Genomic DNA, 19,062 nt, shown 5'->3' on the forward strand with positions numbered 1-19,062 from the left:
GGGATGAGCACTGGGTGTTGTATGGAAACCAATTTGACAATAAATTTAATATATAAAAAATAAATAAATAAAAAAACAAAAATAAAATACAATAAAAAAATTAATAAAAATTCTTTAAAAAGGAGAGATTGTCAAATGTCCAGAGCCCGGAGCTTCAGGAACTTTCTCTAGTGTGTGCTGCATGCACTTTGGTGCTGTGTTTTGGCTGCTCTATCTCTCAGGTCAACCATCTGCAGAGGCTCTCCTTGCCTTTAATGGACCTTAGTTTGGACCTTAGAGTGTGGTGAGTTTAAGTATGTATGCTCTGGTCAGCTTAAATGAAACCTGATGTTATTTTCACTAGAACTGAAGCATTGCAGAACTCTATGGTCAGTAGACTTGGTGCATGCAGGGGTTTATGCTGATCTTCTGGGGAAGGAGCCTGCTGCACTGGTTCTTAAGCACACTTGCTTGAGAAAAGAAGTACCATCAGAGTGCAGAAGGGTGGGATCTGGTATAAGCAGGTTAAGCAGCCAATGTTGGTGCTGTGCTGTTTGCCAAATTTGGTTTCTGATAAGGGCAGGAGAGGGAAATGTCACCAGCCAGATCCTTTGTTCCCAGAGAAGGCAGACCATGCTTGCTGCTCTCAGGGAAACCTTCCAAGAAGAGTGAATAATTTCCCTTCCTGCATACTAGGCATTTTTTACATTTCTACACCACCAGACCACTGTTTTTACACTGTGTCTGGATTGCTTGCCTGCCTGGAGCAGTGCAGTGCACTTTGGGCTCTATCACAGCCAAGCCTGACTTCTAAAACTCCAAACTTTAGGGGCCTGATGTGGAGGATCCCTGTGTTGGTCTTCTGGATAAAGGTCTTGCCACGCTGGGAGTGATGATGGTTTGACCCAGTAGGACTGTTGGGCCAGAGCATAGGAGTGTGGGATTTGGAGCAAAGCAGCCAATGCCTGGGTTGGCTGCCTTCGGAAGGTGTCTCTGCACCTATGCTGAGGAGCAGGGGAGGGAAATGGCACCCGCAAGGCTCCTTTGTCCCAGGAGAAGTATTGCTATCTCTCACAGATCCACCCCAAGAAGAGGAAACAGTCTGGCCCTGTGCACCTTAGGTAATCCTCAGATCATGCTGTCTGCTCGGGGGTCACTTGCCTGTCTTCTCTCCAGGAGTAGGGCAGCACCCTCAGGTTTCTATATCAGCCAAGCCCATGAACCTCCAAAACTCCACTCCTTAAGCCCTGCTGATTGCAAACGTTCACAAAAATCAGCCCCTCTTGTTTTTCCAGTTAATGACTTTGGGGGAGTGTTCCCCTTGTGTGTACCCCTGTGAGCTCCACTCTCTCTTGCCTTTCTCCGTGATCAGAACTCACTCCCCTCCACAGCATCCATGACCCAATTCTCCCCAAACCACATCTCTGCACTTCCTACCTTGCTCAATGTGGCCTCTTCTCTCCCTCTATCTGTTCAGTTTGTTCTGTCAGTCCTCAGGTCAATTTCTTGGGTATTCAGAATGATTTGCTAGTTATCTAGCTGTGTTTGAAGGATGAGGCAAGCCTAGGGTCTTCCTACTACACCACCATATTAGCTCCTGTCTCCATATATCATCTTTTCTTTATCCATTCATCTAATGATGGACACTTGGGTTGCTTTCATATCTTGGCTATTGTAAATAATGCTGCAATAAACATAGTGGTGCATATATCTTTTTGATTGATGTTTTCATTTTGGGGGGTAAATATCCAGTAGTGGAATTAGTGGATTATATGGTAATTCTAGTTTTAATTTTTTGAGGAAACTCCATACTGTTTTCCACAGTGGCTGCACTAATTTGCATTCCCACAAACAGTGCATGACAGTTCCTTTTTCTCCACATCATCACCAACACTTGTTATTTATTGTTTTTTTTTATTTTAGCCATTCTGACAGGTGTAAGGTGAAGGAAAGCTTCCAAATTCATTCTATGATGCCAGCATTACCCTGATACCAAAACCAGATAAAGACACTACCAAAAAAGAAAAAAAAAAAAAAAGGAAAATTGGAGCACCTGAGTGGCTCAGTTGGTTAAGCATCCAGCTCTTGATTTTGGCTCAGGTCATGCTCTCACAGTTCATGGGTTTGAGACCCACATCGGGCTCCATGCTATGTCAGTGTGGAGCCTGCTTGGAATTCCATCTCCTTCTCTCTGCCCCTACCCCACTCATGCTTGCTAGTTCTCTCTTTCTCTCAAAATAAAGAAATAAACTTAAAAATATTTAAAAAATTCTTCCATAAAAAATAAAACTACAAGCCAATATCTCTGATAACTATAGATGTAAAAATTCTCAACAAAATATTAGCAAACTGAATCCAATAATACGTTTAAAAATTGTTTACCATGATCAAGTTGGATTTATTCTCGTGGTGCAAGGGCTCTTCAGTATTTGCAAATCAATCAGCATGATACATCACACTAACAAGAGAAAGGATAAAAACCATAATATCTTCTCAATAGATGTAAAAAAGCATTTGACAAAGTACAACATCCATTCATGATAAAAACTCTCAACAAAGTAGATCTAGAGGAAAAATATCTCGAAATAGTATGTCTTGTAATTTTTTGTTGAAAGGTAGACGTGAGGTATGGGTAAAAAGAACTGAGGTAAATAGGTCTTTAGTAAAGTAGTGGTAAAGTGTGGGGGGGGGGAGGGAAAATGTTCTATAGTCCTTTAGGTCTCAACCTCAACCTACACTTCTAAACTGTGAACTTCACCAGTGTTTCTCAGTCATCCCCTCCCACTTAGATGGGACAAGAGGGCTAGGGGGTGCTGAAGTTGGCTATTTCCCTTCTCCCACATAGAAGATGAACATTGGCTGAAGTTGGATATTTCTCTTCTAGTAAATTAGGTTCTGCTAATATCCCAGCAGGTTAGGCTCTGGTTAAGTAATTTGTCCTTGTGAAGAATAGAGTGCTCTGGCATATTTCAAAATGTTTCTTTTTCCTCTCCTCCTGCTAGAAACACAAGGGGATTTTTTCCCCTGATATTTACTCTGAGGACCTGGTAGAACTCCTAGAACTAAAATTCTCAAAAACACGAGGGCCTTACTATGACTTAGCTCCCTTAGGATTTTTAACTCTCAGACTTGTCACTCTAAGCCTCTAGTAATTCATCAATTACAGTTCAGATTTCCTACCCCAGCACAGCCTTCCACAAAAGTTTCTGCTTATTAGTTTCTACTCTGGTAGGTTGTGATTCTCTGTTTCTACCTATCTGTCTGTACAACTTTGGAGGCAGCAGTCTTCCCAGTGATCTCACTTCTCTAACAGATCTAAGAAGAGTTGTTGATTTTCCAGTTTTTTCATCTTTTTACTTGCTAAGATGGTGTGGTGACTTCTAAGCTCCTTATATACTAGACGGGAAAGCAGAAGTCCAGTGTGTTAATTTAAAATATAAAATTTTAAAAAGAAAAAATTCTCAGCTGCTCTCATAGTCCAATGATGCCTCATTGCCTTTTGCAAATAATGGTGAGAGTCATGGTTGGGCTTGAGACAAGAGTTACAAACTTGTAGTGATAGCCAGTAAGCCCCAAATTTGTCACATGTCCTTGATCACTTGCTATTCCAGTACTTTAGGTACTTTTTCCACTGTTAACTGAACCAGTGGCTCCCAAAAGTCAGTGGCATCAGAATTATTTTGCAATAATTAATCCTGGCTCCCATCCCCCAGAATTTCTGATTTTGGAGGTCTGAGTTAGGCCCGGAGGATTTCTTTGTTTGTTTTGTATTTCTTTTTTTGGCTGTTTGTTTTTTGCTTCCCAGCCATTCTAATGCATAGCAAGATTTAAAAACTGCTATTCTAGATCTCTCAGAAATCTAAAATTCAAATTCCAAGCCTTCAATATACATTTCTTCGGTATGACCTGCAGGTGGTGCTGCTGTAGTATCTCAATATTAGACCAAGAACTAAAAGGAAAAACAAGTTTATGGAGGAAATTAACATACATTTAGGGCCCTAGATCCAACGGGAATAAAAGATCTTATTGTTTAGGTGACAGAACAATAAAGGTTAACTCATACCAATTATATTATTAATATAATATCTTATATTACCCCCCCCGCCCCAGTGGTTCTGAAATGACATTTTTAATGGTTCTAACTCAAAGGAGGCTATATGTAGGTACCCAGCAGGTTAAGGTTTATAAATACTTGGACTCCTTTTATAACACCATTGTCTTTAACCACTGGAGACTTGGCATCACCAGAAATCTTCTCTCTTAATCTTTTACAAAAAAACAAAAAATGCCAATGCCTGTGGAGGAATTTGAAGATTTAATAAACCTCTACCATAGATTTCATACGTGGATACTTGTGTCTGGGATCCTGATTCAGAGTGTGAGTACATTCACTTTTCAAGGATGGGCATCCTGATTATAAGACCCAGAAGTCAGCTGAAGGTCTGATACAGGACTAGAATTTCTATCTCCTATTCTGAAAACACCTCTCAAGTAGGTGACGATTTACTTGGCAAAGTGGGTTATCTGGCCACAAGCCTGGCCCAAAGATGGTGCTGGCAGTGCTTAGAGATGAAGTTCAGGGTCTCAATTGCTCCAGGAAATAAGTTTGTATGTCTCAAGATAGTTATGCCTAAGGCCACATAGGAACATGGTCAGGGAGTGATGGTTTTTATTACTTATCTCTGAGCTTCAAGGGTATAGGTGCCATCAGAAGCAAATGCCCTCCAACTAAAGCAGAGCTTCCCAACTTGTGTGCTGCAACACAGACATTAATTTCCACAGCCTTAAGTGACTGGGTAGAACTTGAGCCAACTGGAGACTAGAGCAGTCAACTCTATGAGTAGTCTCCACTTTACCCATTGCACTATACAAATGTTATCATTTTCTATGTGCACTTTGGCATGAGACAGATTGGGTTTTTTTTTTTCACATAAATTCTGCCAGGACTAAGGAAGGCCTGGGCCAGGTCAGTAGTTGGGCCTACTAAACCCAATTCCCCAATACTCCCAACGATCAAGCATAATTTTTTTTAACTGGGTACCACTACCCTCTCTGATAACCAGGACACCTCCTGATTCAATGTGAGCCAGAGATAAATTGAGGGTTATGCTTGACCCTACCCTATTTTCCTGCCACTGGAAGCTAGAATGCTGTCCAGATATGGGTTCAAGCCACGCAGCACAGTGTCCTCTTGTGGCCTGCTCACTAAGCTACTATCAACTAAGAATATCTCTTTCTCCAACCTATACCCTTATGCACTATCTCCTCATCTGCCTCAGATATATTCTACACTAGTTCTTCTATCAGTATGACTATCTTAACATAAAGTCAAGTGAGCAGCAGACTCTTAATTCTAGGGTGTCTAGAGGACTATGGCTGGTTCAATGGTCTAGGTTAGTTTATCTCAGATAAGACTCCTTATTGGAAGCACAGCCTCAGGGTAAGATTGTTCAAATATGGAGATGGGTCAGTAGAATGTGAGGGAATAATGGCTTCCTGACCTTTACCTATAGTAAAAGGCAGAAAAGAGTGGCATTGACATGTTTTGTCAAGGCATGGATGTAGTGTGGCTATAAATATCATGGAATCTTTTCTGAGGGGGCTACCTGCCTATGCATAAGGAGCAAACTATTTTTCTATTACAATAGTCCTCCCTTACCCACAGGAGATATGTTCAAGACTCCTAGTGGATGCCTGAAATCATGGAATAGTATTGGACCCTATATATACTTTGTTTTTTCCTATACATACCTATGATAAAGTTTAATTTATAAATTAGGCACAGTAAGGGATTAACAGCAATAATTAATAATAAAATATAACAATATACTGTTATTAAAGTTATGTGAATGTGGTCTCTCAAAATATCTTATTGCACTATACTCACTTTTCTTGTGATGATGTGACATGATAAAATGCCAACATGATGAGATGAAGTGAAGTGAATGATGTAGGCATTGTAACTAGTAGCATTAGCCTACTAGCAACCTTCTGACCATATATCAAGAGGATCATCTGCTTCCAGACCACTGTTGACTGCAGGTAACTGAAACTGCAGAAGTGAAACCATGGATAAGAGAGGCCTACTGTAACTATCTGCCTCCCAACCATATTCCCTTAGGAGGTTAGTAGATCTGTGAAAAATGCCACTAACCCAGAAGGTCCATAGAAGTCTAAAGCAACACAGACAAAGCCTGTTGTTGGAATCTCAAGGTCATTAGCTTGAGTCCAGGAATCATCAGGACTGCGAACACAAGGTGAGCATCTCTACCCTGGCCTTTCCTCTTTTGTTTTTTTTAAAGTTTGTTTATTTTTCACAGAGAGAGAGAGAGAGAGAGAGAGAGAGAGAGAGAGAGCATGAGTGGGGGAGGGGCAGAGAGAGGGAGACACAGAATCTGAAGCAGGCTCCAGGCTCTGAGCTGTCAGCACAGAGCCCGATGCGGAGCTAGAACTCACAGACCACGAGATCATGACTTGAGCTGAAGTCGGACACTCAACCAACTGAGCCACCCAGGCACCCACCTTGGCCTTTCTCTTGAGGAGCATGTAACTTCCTTCCATCATTCCAAAGCTTCAGTAAAGTCTGAAATGCACATTCAGCCTTTTGTGGTGAACCATGTTGAATAAATAGATAGGGCTTCAGAGGGTGTGTCCTGTGCCCTGTTCTCCCACTCACTGAAGCCTGTGTAGGGGTATCATCAAATCAGAGGGAACTATAGTTCAGGACTTATAGGTGGTGACAGGGTGAAGCAAAGGGAAATAGGAGCAAGGATAAGCATGTGGAAGAGAAAAGCAGTACTCAGGGTACAACTCAGTGGTAGACATGAGACAAACCTCCTTTTCCCCTTCAAAATATACCAGAGGGTATGATTCTTGAGAGAACTTTGATAGTTGAGAACCAAGCAACCATTATAATCATATTTTGGGGAAAATATTTAATGGTCTATAAACTACACAATTTAATAAATGTAAAAGGAGACAAAATGTAAAATGGTATATTATATTCTATACCATTTTGAAGTTAATCTATATCTACAACTAATTACCAATAGATAGGGAGATATAAACTATACCAAAATGCAATAGGTGTAAACTTGTAGGAGGATACTGAGTAAATTTTATTGAAATCTTTATATATTTCTTATTTTAAATAATAGCTTTATTGATATATACTTCATATATCATGGAATTCACCAGTTTAAAGTGTACAATTAAATGGTTTTTAGTATGTTCACAAAGTTGTGCAACTATTACAACAACCAATATTAAGACATTTTCATCCCCTCCAAAAGAAACGCCAAAGTCATTAGCAATCACTCCCAAGCTACCACTAATCAACTTTCTGTCTTGTTTCTAGGGATTTCCTTTTCTGGACAATTCATATAAATGGGCATACAATATGGGGCCTTGTGGTTTGTTTCTTTCACTTAGCATTATGTTGTCAAGTTTCATTCATGTTGTACCATGTGTCACTACTTTATCCCTTTTTTTAAGAGTTAATTTTTAAGTAATCTCTACACCCAACATGGTGCTCGACTCACAACTCCCAAGGTCAAGAGTTGCATGCTCCACCAACTGAGGTAGCCAAGTGCTCCTATCCCTTTTTATGGCAAAGTAATATTTCATTTTGAAGATATACCACTTTTGTTCATCCATTCATCTGTTGATGGACATTTGGTTTTTTATACTATTTGATTATGAATAATGCTACTATAAATAATAGTGTACAGTCTTTGTTTGGACATATGTTTTTATTTCTCTTAGGTAGATACCTAGGAGTGGAATTGTTGAGTTATATGGTAACTCTATATTTAACTTTTTGAGAAACTGCCAGACATTTTTTTTTATTTTTCAAAGTTTCTATTATGAATATCTACTGCTTTTATGATGACAAAAATTGAAAAATATTCTCAGTAGAAATAAGAAACCAGAAAAGTTTCTGTAACTTTTCTGTAACCATATGCTAATTGAAATTCATTCTAAGATCATCTTACCACCTTCTTTACACGTTTCCTTTTGTCTGACCCTTAGTTTATGTCCTACTGGTATTGTACTTGAAGGCCATTATGCCTGGAGCAAAAGAGGGGATGGCAACAGCCCTCAGGTTTGAAAGTATGCTTGCTGAGCTCAAGGGACCACAGCAAGCAGGCCCATGTGACTGGAGCAGAACAAGCAAACAAATGACAGTACTAGATGAAGTCAGAGAGGAAATGGTATCAGTCAAGGAAGGCCTCTCTGGCAAGGTAGTATTTGAGCATATATCTGGAAGAAAGCATTCCAACCATAGGGAACAGCCAGTACAAAGGCCCTGTGGTAGGAGAATGTTTGGTTTGTTTAAGAAATAGCCAAGGAAACTGGGGTATGCATGAAGTTGAGAATGATGGGTGAGGAAAGCAGGGAGAAGCATGGGGTGGGGCAGATATTGTAGGGCCTTAAAGGTCATTCAGAGGGTATTTCCTTTCAGAGAAATAGGGAGCAATGAGAGAGATTTAAGGAGAGAAAGAACATGATCTGACTTATCTTTTAGAAGAATCCCTCTGGCTACTGTTAGAGGGGAGCCTGCAGGTGTGAACAGGGGCTCTTTAATTACTCTGACTTTCTGAACCAAATTCAAGGAACCCTAAGCTTTACAGAGATATGTACAGGGTATGTACAGATATATCAGCCAGAGTTTTGTGAGTTTTTACTGGCTTAAATTAAATTACAGTGTTTCCTATTTAACACCCTCCAGTATCTTCCCATGGTATTCAGTGAATTCCAGTGTCCTTGCCTGATGACTTCTTTGTCCTCTTCACCTCCTACTGTCCCCCTTCCTCTCTCTGCTCCAGCCATATTGGGCTGCCTTCCTAGTTGCCCTTCTCTCATATTCATCATGTTTATTCCTGCCTCAAAGCCATTGCACTTGTTCCTTCTGCTGGAATGCTCTTTTCTAAGCCCTTCCAACAGCTTGCTTCTTATTATTATTCATATCTCAGCCAAAATGTCACCTTTCCAGAGAGGTCTTCCTTGACCTCTCACTATAAAGTAGCCCCCAGGACACTCTGCACCACAGCACCCAATTTTCTTCCTTCTCAGAACTTATCTATCTTTTTAATTATATTGACTACTTACTGTCTAATTTCATCACTGAAATGTGAGCTCGAGGAGGATAAAGATTTTATTTTATTCAGTGTTGTATTCCCAAGAACCTAGGACAGTATTGGTACATAGTAAACAACTAATAAATGCTTGCTGAACAGAGGAATGTAAGAAAATCAAGCCTTTTTCCTCTTGATTTCTCTACCACTGTAGGGATAAATTAGACTTCTTGAAAAAAAAATGTACAAAAAGTAAAGGAGGCTAAAAATAAAGAAAGAAAATGCAAAAAGGATAGCAGAGCTTTACAATTAAGCATGAGTCACTGAAAGAGTCAGACTGCATCTACCTGAAACCAACAGGTAGCATCATATTTAATGGTGAAAGACTGAAAGCCTCCAGCTAAAACCAAGAACAAGACAAAAATGTCCACTCTTGCCAATTGTTTTCAACACTGTAGTGTAAGTTCTAGTGAAATTAGGCAAGAAAATAGAATAAAAGACATGCAGATTGGAAAAAAAATAAAACTACCTCTATTGTAGATGACATGATCTTGTATATAGAAAATCCTAAAGAATCCACTAAAAAAAACTGTCAAACCAATAAACAAGTTGAGCAAGGTTGCAGGCAGCTTCCAGAGCAAGAAGGGCTGGTAAATGGGGTTTCCTGCCCCTCCAAAAACTGATGGAGTAACCCACACACTTCTTTGTGTACCATTTTCATGGAATGAAATAGTCTACACAAAGACTCTTTCTGCTTTCCTGCAAGCTTCTCCACTGCCCCATCTCCATCACCCCTTTATGAAAAGGTTGAAGGATTATATTCTCATATCCTGTGTGCCCTGTTAGCTGTGCCAGCCAAACTAATCTGTAGTCAAAGTATAGTTGTCTGAGGATAAGGAATTGAGACTCTATAATGTATCTTTTCCTCAGCTTTTGTGTTTTTTCTCCCTCTCTCCCTCCCTTTCTCTGGTTTATTTTTCACTTGGTTTCCTAGCAAATTTCCTTTTGAGAAATTCCAATATTGTCTCATCTGAACTGAAGAAAATAAGATTTGTCTACACCTCAGCTGCTGCAGGGCTAGCTTGGGAGGCCAGAGGTCCCTTGAAGCCAGGTGTGGGGGTGGCTGGCAGCCTGCACAGCTGGAGATGCAGGGGAGGGTTGGAGCTGTGCAGATTTGTGGGTTTTTTTTTTTTTTTTTTTTTGGATGATGGCTTAAGATACTGAAATGATAGGCTTTTGGCTAAGGATCGCGTGCATCTCACTAGGGAAGAGTGTGGTTGCCTGGAGACTTGCCAACCTGATCAAGATGACTTTAACTGGAAATGGGGGTGGGGTGCAAAACATGCCCATATCAGACCATAAGGCCAGATACTATAGACAGCAGGCATGTCAGTGACAGAAAAATAATAGTGAGAGACACCCAGTGATTTGTAGAAGAAAATCACTGGGAAGGAAATTGGGAATGGCACTTCTAGCTTCAACTGTCAATATGCCAGTGTGAAAAGTGAGAGCAGAAAACAAAAAAAAATGGGATTTTTAATACAAAGAAGTACAAAAATATCAAAGACATAACTTAGACTTAGAAGAAAGGGATTCACAACTGAAATACCCATGGGCACTCCTAAAGGCATAAACCTGGTAGAAGGGTTCAGGTTACCCACCAGTAAGAAGGTGGCCCTTTGCCCACCTGCTCCAAATTTGTGGCATCCTAAGGATCAGGTTAAGAACAGAGAATCAGGGGAGGAAGTACTAAGGGAAAGCCAAGAATTGTGGAAATTCACCATTTGCTCATTTGATTAATGCCCTGTACTCATGATAGGGCAGTGAACAAGTCAGACAAGATTCTTGTTCTCATGGAGCTGGTATTGAGGGTAAATAGACAATAAGCACATGAACCAGTAAATTAACAAGATAATTTCAGATAATGAAAAGTTCACAGGAAAATAAAACTGATAGTGAAAGACAGAGAGGAACTATTATAGTTTGGGTGGCCGTGGATGTCCTATCTGCAGAGGTGACTTTTGAACTAAGATCAGAAAAGGAGATAAACCATGAAAACATCTGAGGGAAGAGCATGCAAGCAGAGGAAACAGCAAAGGCAGGATTGCAGCAGGAACAAGCTTGACCTGTTGAGAAAACAGAAGATGGCTATTATCTCATAGTTTTAGTTCTCCCAGATGCAGACACAAAGACAAGACTTTAGGTACAAGTAATTTATTGGGAGATGTGGGGAATTCCAGTAGATCAGTGGGAAAATGACATAGGGAAAGAAAGTCAGCTGGTAAAAGGTATGTTAATAAGCCAGCTACACAGTGGGTAACAGTCCTAATACCTCAGCGAAACACTTGGAAATGGGCAAAACATGTCTCAGAATTAACTCCACTTAAGGAATAAGAGTCCAAATACGTATGCTCCAACTCCCAGAGTCATTGGTTGATGTCTGTTCTCCATGAGCAGAGTGACCTTCCAAGTCTCCAGAAAAAGCAGCCAGGCACAAAGATGCAGACAGTGGTCAATGGAAAGTAAAAGTGCACTGAAATGACAGGTCTAAGGGACATGAGAAGGCATTGACAAACTCTCTTAGTAAGCCTGGGGGCAGAATCAGAAAAAGGGCCAGCTGGAGAGTCAACCAGGGATCAGATCACCTAGGATGAAGACTAGCTGCAAATTAGTGGCTGGCAAAGGAGTGTGATTTGGCCTGCACAATGCTTTTTTCTTGTTTGTGTTTATTTTAATTTTGCTTTGCCAATAATTAAAATCAGAAGATCTCACATCTAAACCTAGATTTCCAGTACTCTTGGGAAAAAATGTAGAGATCTGATAATAGTGAATCCTCAACTGGCAAGGTGACAATCTGTTGGAACTGAGTAGCAGATACCCATTTACAGAAGGGTCTTGTGCTATCCACATAACCAGTCCTAACTGAGTTTTGGATCAGTGTCTAGGCATTGTAGGATGTGATAAGGAGTTAGGGTTTCATCCTAGGAGTATGGGCAAGTTTTAAGCTGAGGACTGATGCAATCAGTGCATTCTGTGTGCAGAAAGAGTCATGAGTAGAAGCAGGTAGACAAGTAAGGAGTCTATGTGGGTAGCCTGGGGAAGAGACAGTGGGGTCTTAGACATGAGCTACAGTAGAGATGAAAATCAGTGAAGGAATTACATATATAACTTGGAGTGGATTTGAAAGAATGTGCTGATATAAGGAAAAGGAGACAACTAGGATTACACCCACATTTCTGGCTTTAGTGTATATGTGTATAGTACTACAGCTCACTGAGATTGGGAAAACCAGGAGGAACTGGTTTGAGGGGAAAATCAAAAGTTCTATTTTGAACATAGTATGTTTGACGGGGCACCTGGGTGGCGCAGTCGGTTAAGCGTCCGACTTCAGCCAGGTCACGATCTCGCGGTCCGTGAGTTCGAGCCCCGCGTCAGGCTCTGGGCTGATGGCTCGGAGCCTGGAGCCTGTTTCCGATTCTGTGTCTCCCTCTCTCCCTGCCCTTCCCCCGTTCATGCTCTGTCTCTCTCTGTCCCAAAAATAAATAAAAAACGTTGAAAAAAATTAAAAAGAAAAAAAGAAAAAATGAACATAGTATGTTTGAGATGCCTATTAGATATCCAAGTGAAGATGTGAGACAAGGTATATGAGGTATCTCTTAGATATGAGAAGTGAGGTCAGGGGAGACAAATTTGGGAGTTATAAGAATATAAAAATGGAAATACACCTTCCACTACCGGCAACATTGTATATGAGATATACTGACAATAACTTTCTCCTACAACACACCTAGAAATACTGTATAAAAGATAACAAATATCCCTTTAAATACATTGCTGAGCTCAAAAGGAACCAAGTGAAATCCCCAAGAGCCAAAACAGGAGTGACACTTAAATGAAGAGCCCTGGGCTGATGTTGCGAGTGGGGGAGAAGCAGAGAGGGAAGGAGACAGAGGATCCAAAGCCAACTCTGCGCTTATAGCAGAGAGCCCAATGTGGAGTTCAATCTCACTAACCATGAGACTATGACCTGAGCCTAGGTTGGGTGCTTAGCCGACTGAGCCACCCAGGCTCCCCCAATTTTTTTTTTTATTTGAGAGAAAGAGAGAGAGAGAGAGCACGAGCAAGGGAGAGGGGCAGAGGGAGAGAGAAAGAAAATCTCAAGCAGCCTCCACGTTCAATGCAGAGCCCAGTGCAGGGCTCAATTCCACTACCCTGGGATCATGACCTGAGCCAAAATCAAGAGTTGGACACTCAACCGATTGAGCCACCCAGGTGCCCTGGCCTTTAATACATTTTGAGTGTATTTTTGTGTATGGTGTAAGAAAGTGGTCTAGATTCATTCTTTTTCACATAGTTGTCTCATTTTCCCAACACCTTTTGTTGAAGAGACTTTTTTTTTCCATTGCATATTCTTGTGAGATGGTATTTTTATCTGCTTGCTTTACTTGGTGCTGTGGGGCTTCCACTGGTTTCTGTTGGTGATACTGAGTAGACAGAAAGAGTTTACCCCAGGCCATCCCACAAGGATGAAGAGTGCCTCCTGTGCTAGGCCACTTGTGGTGGAATCCCCCATGCCCAGGCAACCCAGCTACCTGTTTTCTCTTGGTGGATAATGGAAGTACCAGGGATGATGAGGAAGAACACTTCTTCTGGCCCCTTATTGTCAATTGATCTTCCCTGTTGCTGCCAGTTTCACCTCGGGTTGTCATCAGGATTTCCTTTCCATCTGGGGGAAGAGTGAATATACTTGGGCCTCTTTTTGTTGCTAGGTAGGCAATCAGTAGACTTTAGGCATGAGTAGCCTTCTTCTTTAGGGTTCAATCATCAATTGTCCTGTTGACTTTTCCTCCAATCCTTTCCATCTTTCGGAATTCTCTTTTGATTGCTCCTTGCATTATTTCCTGGGTTTATCTTATCATTGAGTCTATATCATCTTGTTCAGGAGAAATGAGTCTATGCCATCTCAGACCTCCCCATTTATTTTCTTTTAATTATTTCTATTTTTAGGGTTTTTTTTTTTTACTATTTTTTGTTGAGATTCTCTATTGTTCAATTATTACAGCCATATTTTTCCTTTCCCATTTATAAAAAAACTTTAAAGTCCTTGTTTACCAATTCCAACATATGACTTATCTCAAGTTGGTTTATACTGACTTCTGTTTTTCTTGACATTGGCTCACATTTTCTTGTTTTTTCACAAGTCTATTAATTTTTATTTTATCTTTGACCTTATGTATTATACAGGGTAGACACTGTAGATTTTGTTTTTTCCTCTAAGGAGTGATTTCTGTTCTAGTGGACAAATAAATCACTGGTTGATAATTTTGAACATGTGGGGGCATGGTTTCACATTTTTTAAGGGTGTATCTGTTTCAATTTTGCCCTTAGTCTTAAGGGAAGTCCCTTCATTTTTGGAAATAGTCTCCACTCCAATGTCAAGTGTCTTCTGGGATTTCAGTGGAAACTTTGGGATATTTACCCCTCACTTGGCAGTACTCAAACTGCAAAGTCTGTCTTCCCTGAAGTGGACAGCAGATAAAATCTCTGTTCAGGATTTTTAGCCTTCTAGCTGTTGTTTATTGCTAGGTCCTTGGAATGCCCCCAAACATGTGAAGTTCAGGATTAGTCAAGGATTTTAGTTGTTCCCTCCACAGTCCCTTTTTACCAGACTTCTCTTTGCAATTCTCAGCTGTTCTCACAAATCCAAACTCTGTTTTCTGACACTTCAACCAAAAATGGTATGACTTTCTGCTTTAAGCCATTCTGTGACACAAGAATTGAGGATTGTTCTCAGGGGATAGTACATATAATTTTGGATCTCAACCTGTGAGATTCTCTTCTTTTTAAGGGTCGGATCTCTTTCAGTTTCTGCCTGATTTTGTTCAATTTCCAATCATTCAAGTAGTTGGTCATTTTTCAAATAGTAGGTTTTTTTTGTTTTTTTTTGTTTTTTTTTTAAACGTTTATTTATTTTTGAGACAGAGAGAGACAGAGCATGAACGTGGGAGGGTCAGAGAGAGGGAGACACAGATTCTGAAACAGGCTCCAGGCTCTGAGCTGTCAGCACTGGGCCCGACGCGGGGCTTGAACTCACAAACTGCGAGATCATGACCTGAGCTGAAGTCGGCCGCCTAACCGACTGAGCCACCCAGGCGCCCCTCAAATAGTAGTTTTAAAGAGATTTGTCTAGAGTTTATTATTGTTATCTGCAGGAAGGCTAATATGATACAACCTACTCCGCTATTACTGGAGCCCAAACTCTCTTGTACCCTCTCTTTTAACTCAGAGCCTCATATTTCAGATCTAAGCTATTGTAATAGACTCCATACTGGCTCCATGCCTCCAGTGGCTCTTGTAATCCATGCTGTGCATTATTGCCAAAATGATTTTTAAACATAAAAATCTGATCCTGGTATCTTGTGATTACAACTCTTAAGTGCCTTTCTCTCTTCAATATATACAAAATAAAGTCAAAATTCCTTAGTGTGACCACGTTCATGCCTATCTCTTCAGCTTTATATTTGGATAGCTGCTCATCCCCCTTGACAGCTATGCTGAATTACTTGCAGTTTCTCTATTATGCCCTGCTATCTTGTCCTGGGGGCTTTTGAACACTGCCTTCTCCTTGATATTAAAACAAAAAATTTAAAAATATTATACTTTGATAACAATAACAGACAACATTTATTGAGTACATTCTATGTGCCAGGTGCTGTACTAGCAGCTTTTGCAGTATTTTTTTATTTAGTTTTTGCAACAACCTTATGAAGTACGTACCACTGTAATCCTCATTTTGCAAATGGTAAAACTGGCTCAGAGGTGGTAAATGGTAGAGCAGGATTATTCTAGAATCAGACTATTCTGTACTGTCTCCCACTCAAGCAACATATACTTACAGGACTTAGAAATGAAAGAATTAAGATCGCCCTTGAGAGTTAAACTGTTCAATTAACATAAGATGAATATTAACAGAGATATGTAGTGACATCTTAATAAGACAGAATGGGCTGATCAAAAAGGATTTAAATAATATAACAGAAAGTGAATTTAGAATAATAGTCATAAAATTAATCACTGGGCTTGAAAACAGTATAGCTGACAGCAGAGAATCTCTTGCTACAGAGATCAAGGGACTAAGGAGCAGTCACCAGGAGCTGAAAAACGCTTTAAACGAAATGCAAAACAAAATGGAAACCACCACGGCTCGGATTGAAGAGGCAGAGGAGAGAATAGGTGAACTAGAAGATAAAGTTATGGAAAAAGAGGAAGCTGAGAAAAAGAGAGATAAAAAAATCCAGGAGTATGAGGGGAAAATTAGAGAACTAAGTGATACACTAAAAAGAAACAATACCTCATTCAATGCGGCGTTAGCTCTCCAGGTAGCTTTCTTTGGCAAGCGGGGCCGGGCCCATACTGAAGCAACTATGTCTAAGGGACCTGCAGTTGGCATTGATCTTGGCACCACCTACTCCTGTGTGGGTGTTTTCCAGCACGGGAAAGTGGAAATAATTGCCAACGATCAGGGAAACCGAACCACCCCAAGTTATGTCGCCTTTACTGACACCGAACGATTGATCGGTGATGCTGCAAAGAATCAAGTTGCAATGAACCCCACCAACACAGTTTTTGATGCCAAACGCCTGATTGGACGTAGATTCGACGACGCTGTTGTTCAATCTGATATGAAGCATTGGCCCTTCATGGTGGTGAATGATGCTGGCAGGCCCAAGGTCCAAGTAGAATACAAGGGAGAGACCAAAAGTTTCTATCCAGAGGAGGTATCTTCTATGGTTTTGACAAAGATGAAGGAAATCGCAGAGGCTTACCTTGGGAAGACTGTTACTAATGCTGTAGTCACAGTACCTGCCTATTTTAACGATTCTCAGCGTCAGGCTACCAAAGATGCTGGAACTATTGCTGGTCTTAATGTACTTCGAATCATCAATGAGCCAACAGCTGCTGCTATCGCTTACGGCTTAGACAAAAAGGTTGGAGCCGAGAGGAATGTGCTGATCTTTGACTTGGGAGGTGGCACTTTTGATGTGTCAATCCTCACTATTGAAGACGGGATCTTTGAGGTCAAATCTACTGCTGGAGACACCCACTTAGGTGGAGAAGACTTTGACAACCGAATGGTAAACCATTTTATTGCAGAGTTCAAGCGCAAACACAAGAAGGACATCAGCGAGAACAAGAGGGCAGTCCGTCGTCTCCGTACCGCTTGCGAGCGCGCCAAGCGTACGCTTTCTTCCAGCACCCAGGCCAGTATTGAGATTGATTCTCTATATGAAGGAATCGACTTCTATACCTCTATTACTCGTGCCCGGTTTGAAGAATTAAATGCTGACCTGTTCCGTGGCACGCTGGACCCTGTAGAGAAAGCCCTTCGGGATGCCAAGCTAGACAAGTCTCAGATCCACGATATTGTCTTGGTGGGTGGCTCTACGCGTATCCCCAAGATTCAGAAACTTCTACAAGACTTTTTCAATGGGAAGGAACTGAATAAGAGCATCAACCCTGATGAAGCTGTCGCTTACGGTGCAGCTGTGCAGGCAGCTATCCTTTCTGGAGACAAATCTGAAAATGTTCAAGATTTGCTGCTGTTGGATGTCACTCCCCTTTCTCTTGGCATTGAAACTGCTGGTGGAGTCATGACTGTTCTCATCAAGCGCAATACTACCATTCCTACCAAACAGACCCAAACCTTCACTACCTACTCTGACAACCAGCCTGGTGTGCTCATTCAGGTTTATGAAGGTGAGCGTGCCATGACCAAGGATAACAACCTACTGGGCAAGTTTGAACTCACAGGCATACCTCCTGCCCCCCGTGGCGTTCCTCAGATCGAGGTCACTTTTGATATTGATGCTAATGGCATTCTCAATGTCTCTGCTGTGGATAAGAGCACAGGAAAAGAGAATAAGATCACCATCACAAACGACAAAGGTCGCTTGAGCAAGGAAGACATTGAGCGCATGGTCCAGGAAGCTGAGAAGTACAAAGCTGAAGATGAGAAGCAGCGAGACAAGGTGTTCTCCAAGAATTCCCTTGAATCTTATGCATTCAACATGAAAGCAACTGTGGAAGATGAAAAGCTTCAGGGTAAAATCAACGATGAGGACAAACAGAAGATTCTGGACAAGTGTAATGAGATCATCAACTGGCTGGATAAGAACCAGACTGCAGAAAAAGAAGAATTCGAACATCAGCAGAAAGAGCTGGAGAAGGTCTGCAATCCCATCATTACGAAGCTGTACCAGAGTGCAGGAGGCATGCCTGGAGGAATGCCTGGAGGCTTCCCTGGTGGTGGAGCTCCCCCCTCTGGTGGTGCCTCCTCTGGGCCCACCATTGAAGAGGTTGATTAAGCCAACCTGAGAATAGGTCTAGCATTGTTCCACACAAAACATTTGAAGGACCCAAATTTGTAGCAAATTCCATGGCAGTGAAGTTGAGCTGCTATAGTTAATAAACTGGGCATTCTTGATACTTGAATATGGAATATGTGCACAAGGAAAGGAAATACAACATTGCACTTTATAAGCACTGTATTGTTAAGTGGAAAATGCAATGTCTTAAATAAAACTGTATTTAAAATTGGCAAAAAATAAATAAATAAATAAATAAATAAAAAGAAACAATATACGCATAATTGTATCCCAGAGGAGGAAGAGAGAGGGAAAGGTGCTGAAGGGGTACTTGAAGAAATTATAGCTGAGAACTTCCCTGAAGTGGGGAGGGAAAAGGGCATTGAAATCCAAGAGGCACAGAGAACTCCCTTCAGACGTAACTTGAATCGATCTTCTGCACGACATATCATAGTGAAACTGGCAAAATACAAGGATAAAGAGAAAATTCTGAAAGCAGCAAGGGGTAAACGTGCCCTCACATATAAAGGGAGACCTATAAGACTCGTGACTGATCTCTCTTTTGAAACTTGGCAGGCCAGAAAGAATTGGCATGAGATTTTCAGTGTGCTAGACAGAAAAACTATGCAGCCGAGAATCCT

General features: G+C 41.0%; 1 protein-coding gene and 1 long non-coding RNA gene across 2 annotated transcripts in view; both read left to right on the plus strand.

The window, feature by feature from the left end:
- LOC121025271 (uncharacterized) overlaps positions 1-12,145 on the plus strand; it is a 15,425-nt gene extending 3,280 nt beyond the window's left edge. The window contains exons 2-3 of the long non-coding RNA XR_005787998.1: positions 172-174; positions 12,136-12,145. This is a non-coding gene — a long non-coding RNA (uncharacterized LOC121025271). The remainder of the gene's footprint in view (positions 1-171; positions 175-12,135) is intronic.
- A 4,275-nt stretch (positions 12,146-16,420) lies between these two features.
- Positions 16,421-18,654, plus strand: LOC121025238 (heat shock cognate 71 kDa protein-like). Its single transcript, XM_040467685.1, has one exon. It carries the CDS (start codon positions 16,481-16,483, stop codon positions 18,419-18,421), a length of 1,941 nt encoding a protein of 646 aa, XP_040323619.1. The 5' UTR covers positions 16,421-16,480; the 3' UTR covers positions 18,422-18,654.
- Positions 18,655-19,062: the final 408 nt, after the last annotated feature.

Source organism: Herpailurus yagouaroundi, unplaced genomic scaffold (genome assembly GCF_014898765.1).
Source record: "Herpailurus yagouaroundi ecotype Mexico unplaced genomic scaffold, PumYag 67569, whole genome shotgun sequence".
Classification (NCBI taxonomy): Eukaryota; Metazoa; Chordata; class Mammalia; order Carnivora; family Felidae; genus Herpailurus; species Herpailurus yagouaroundi.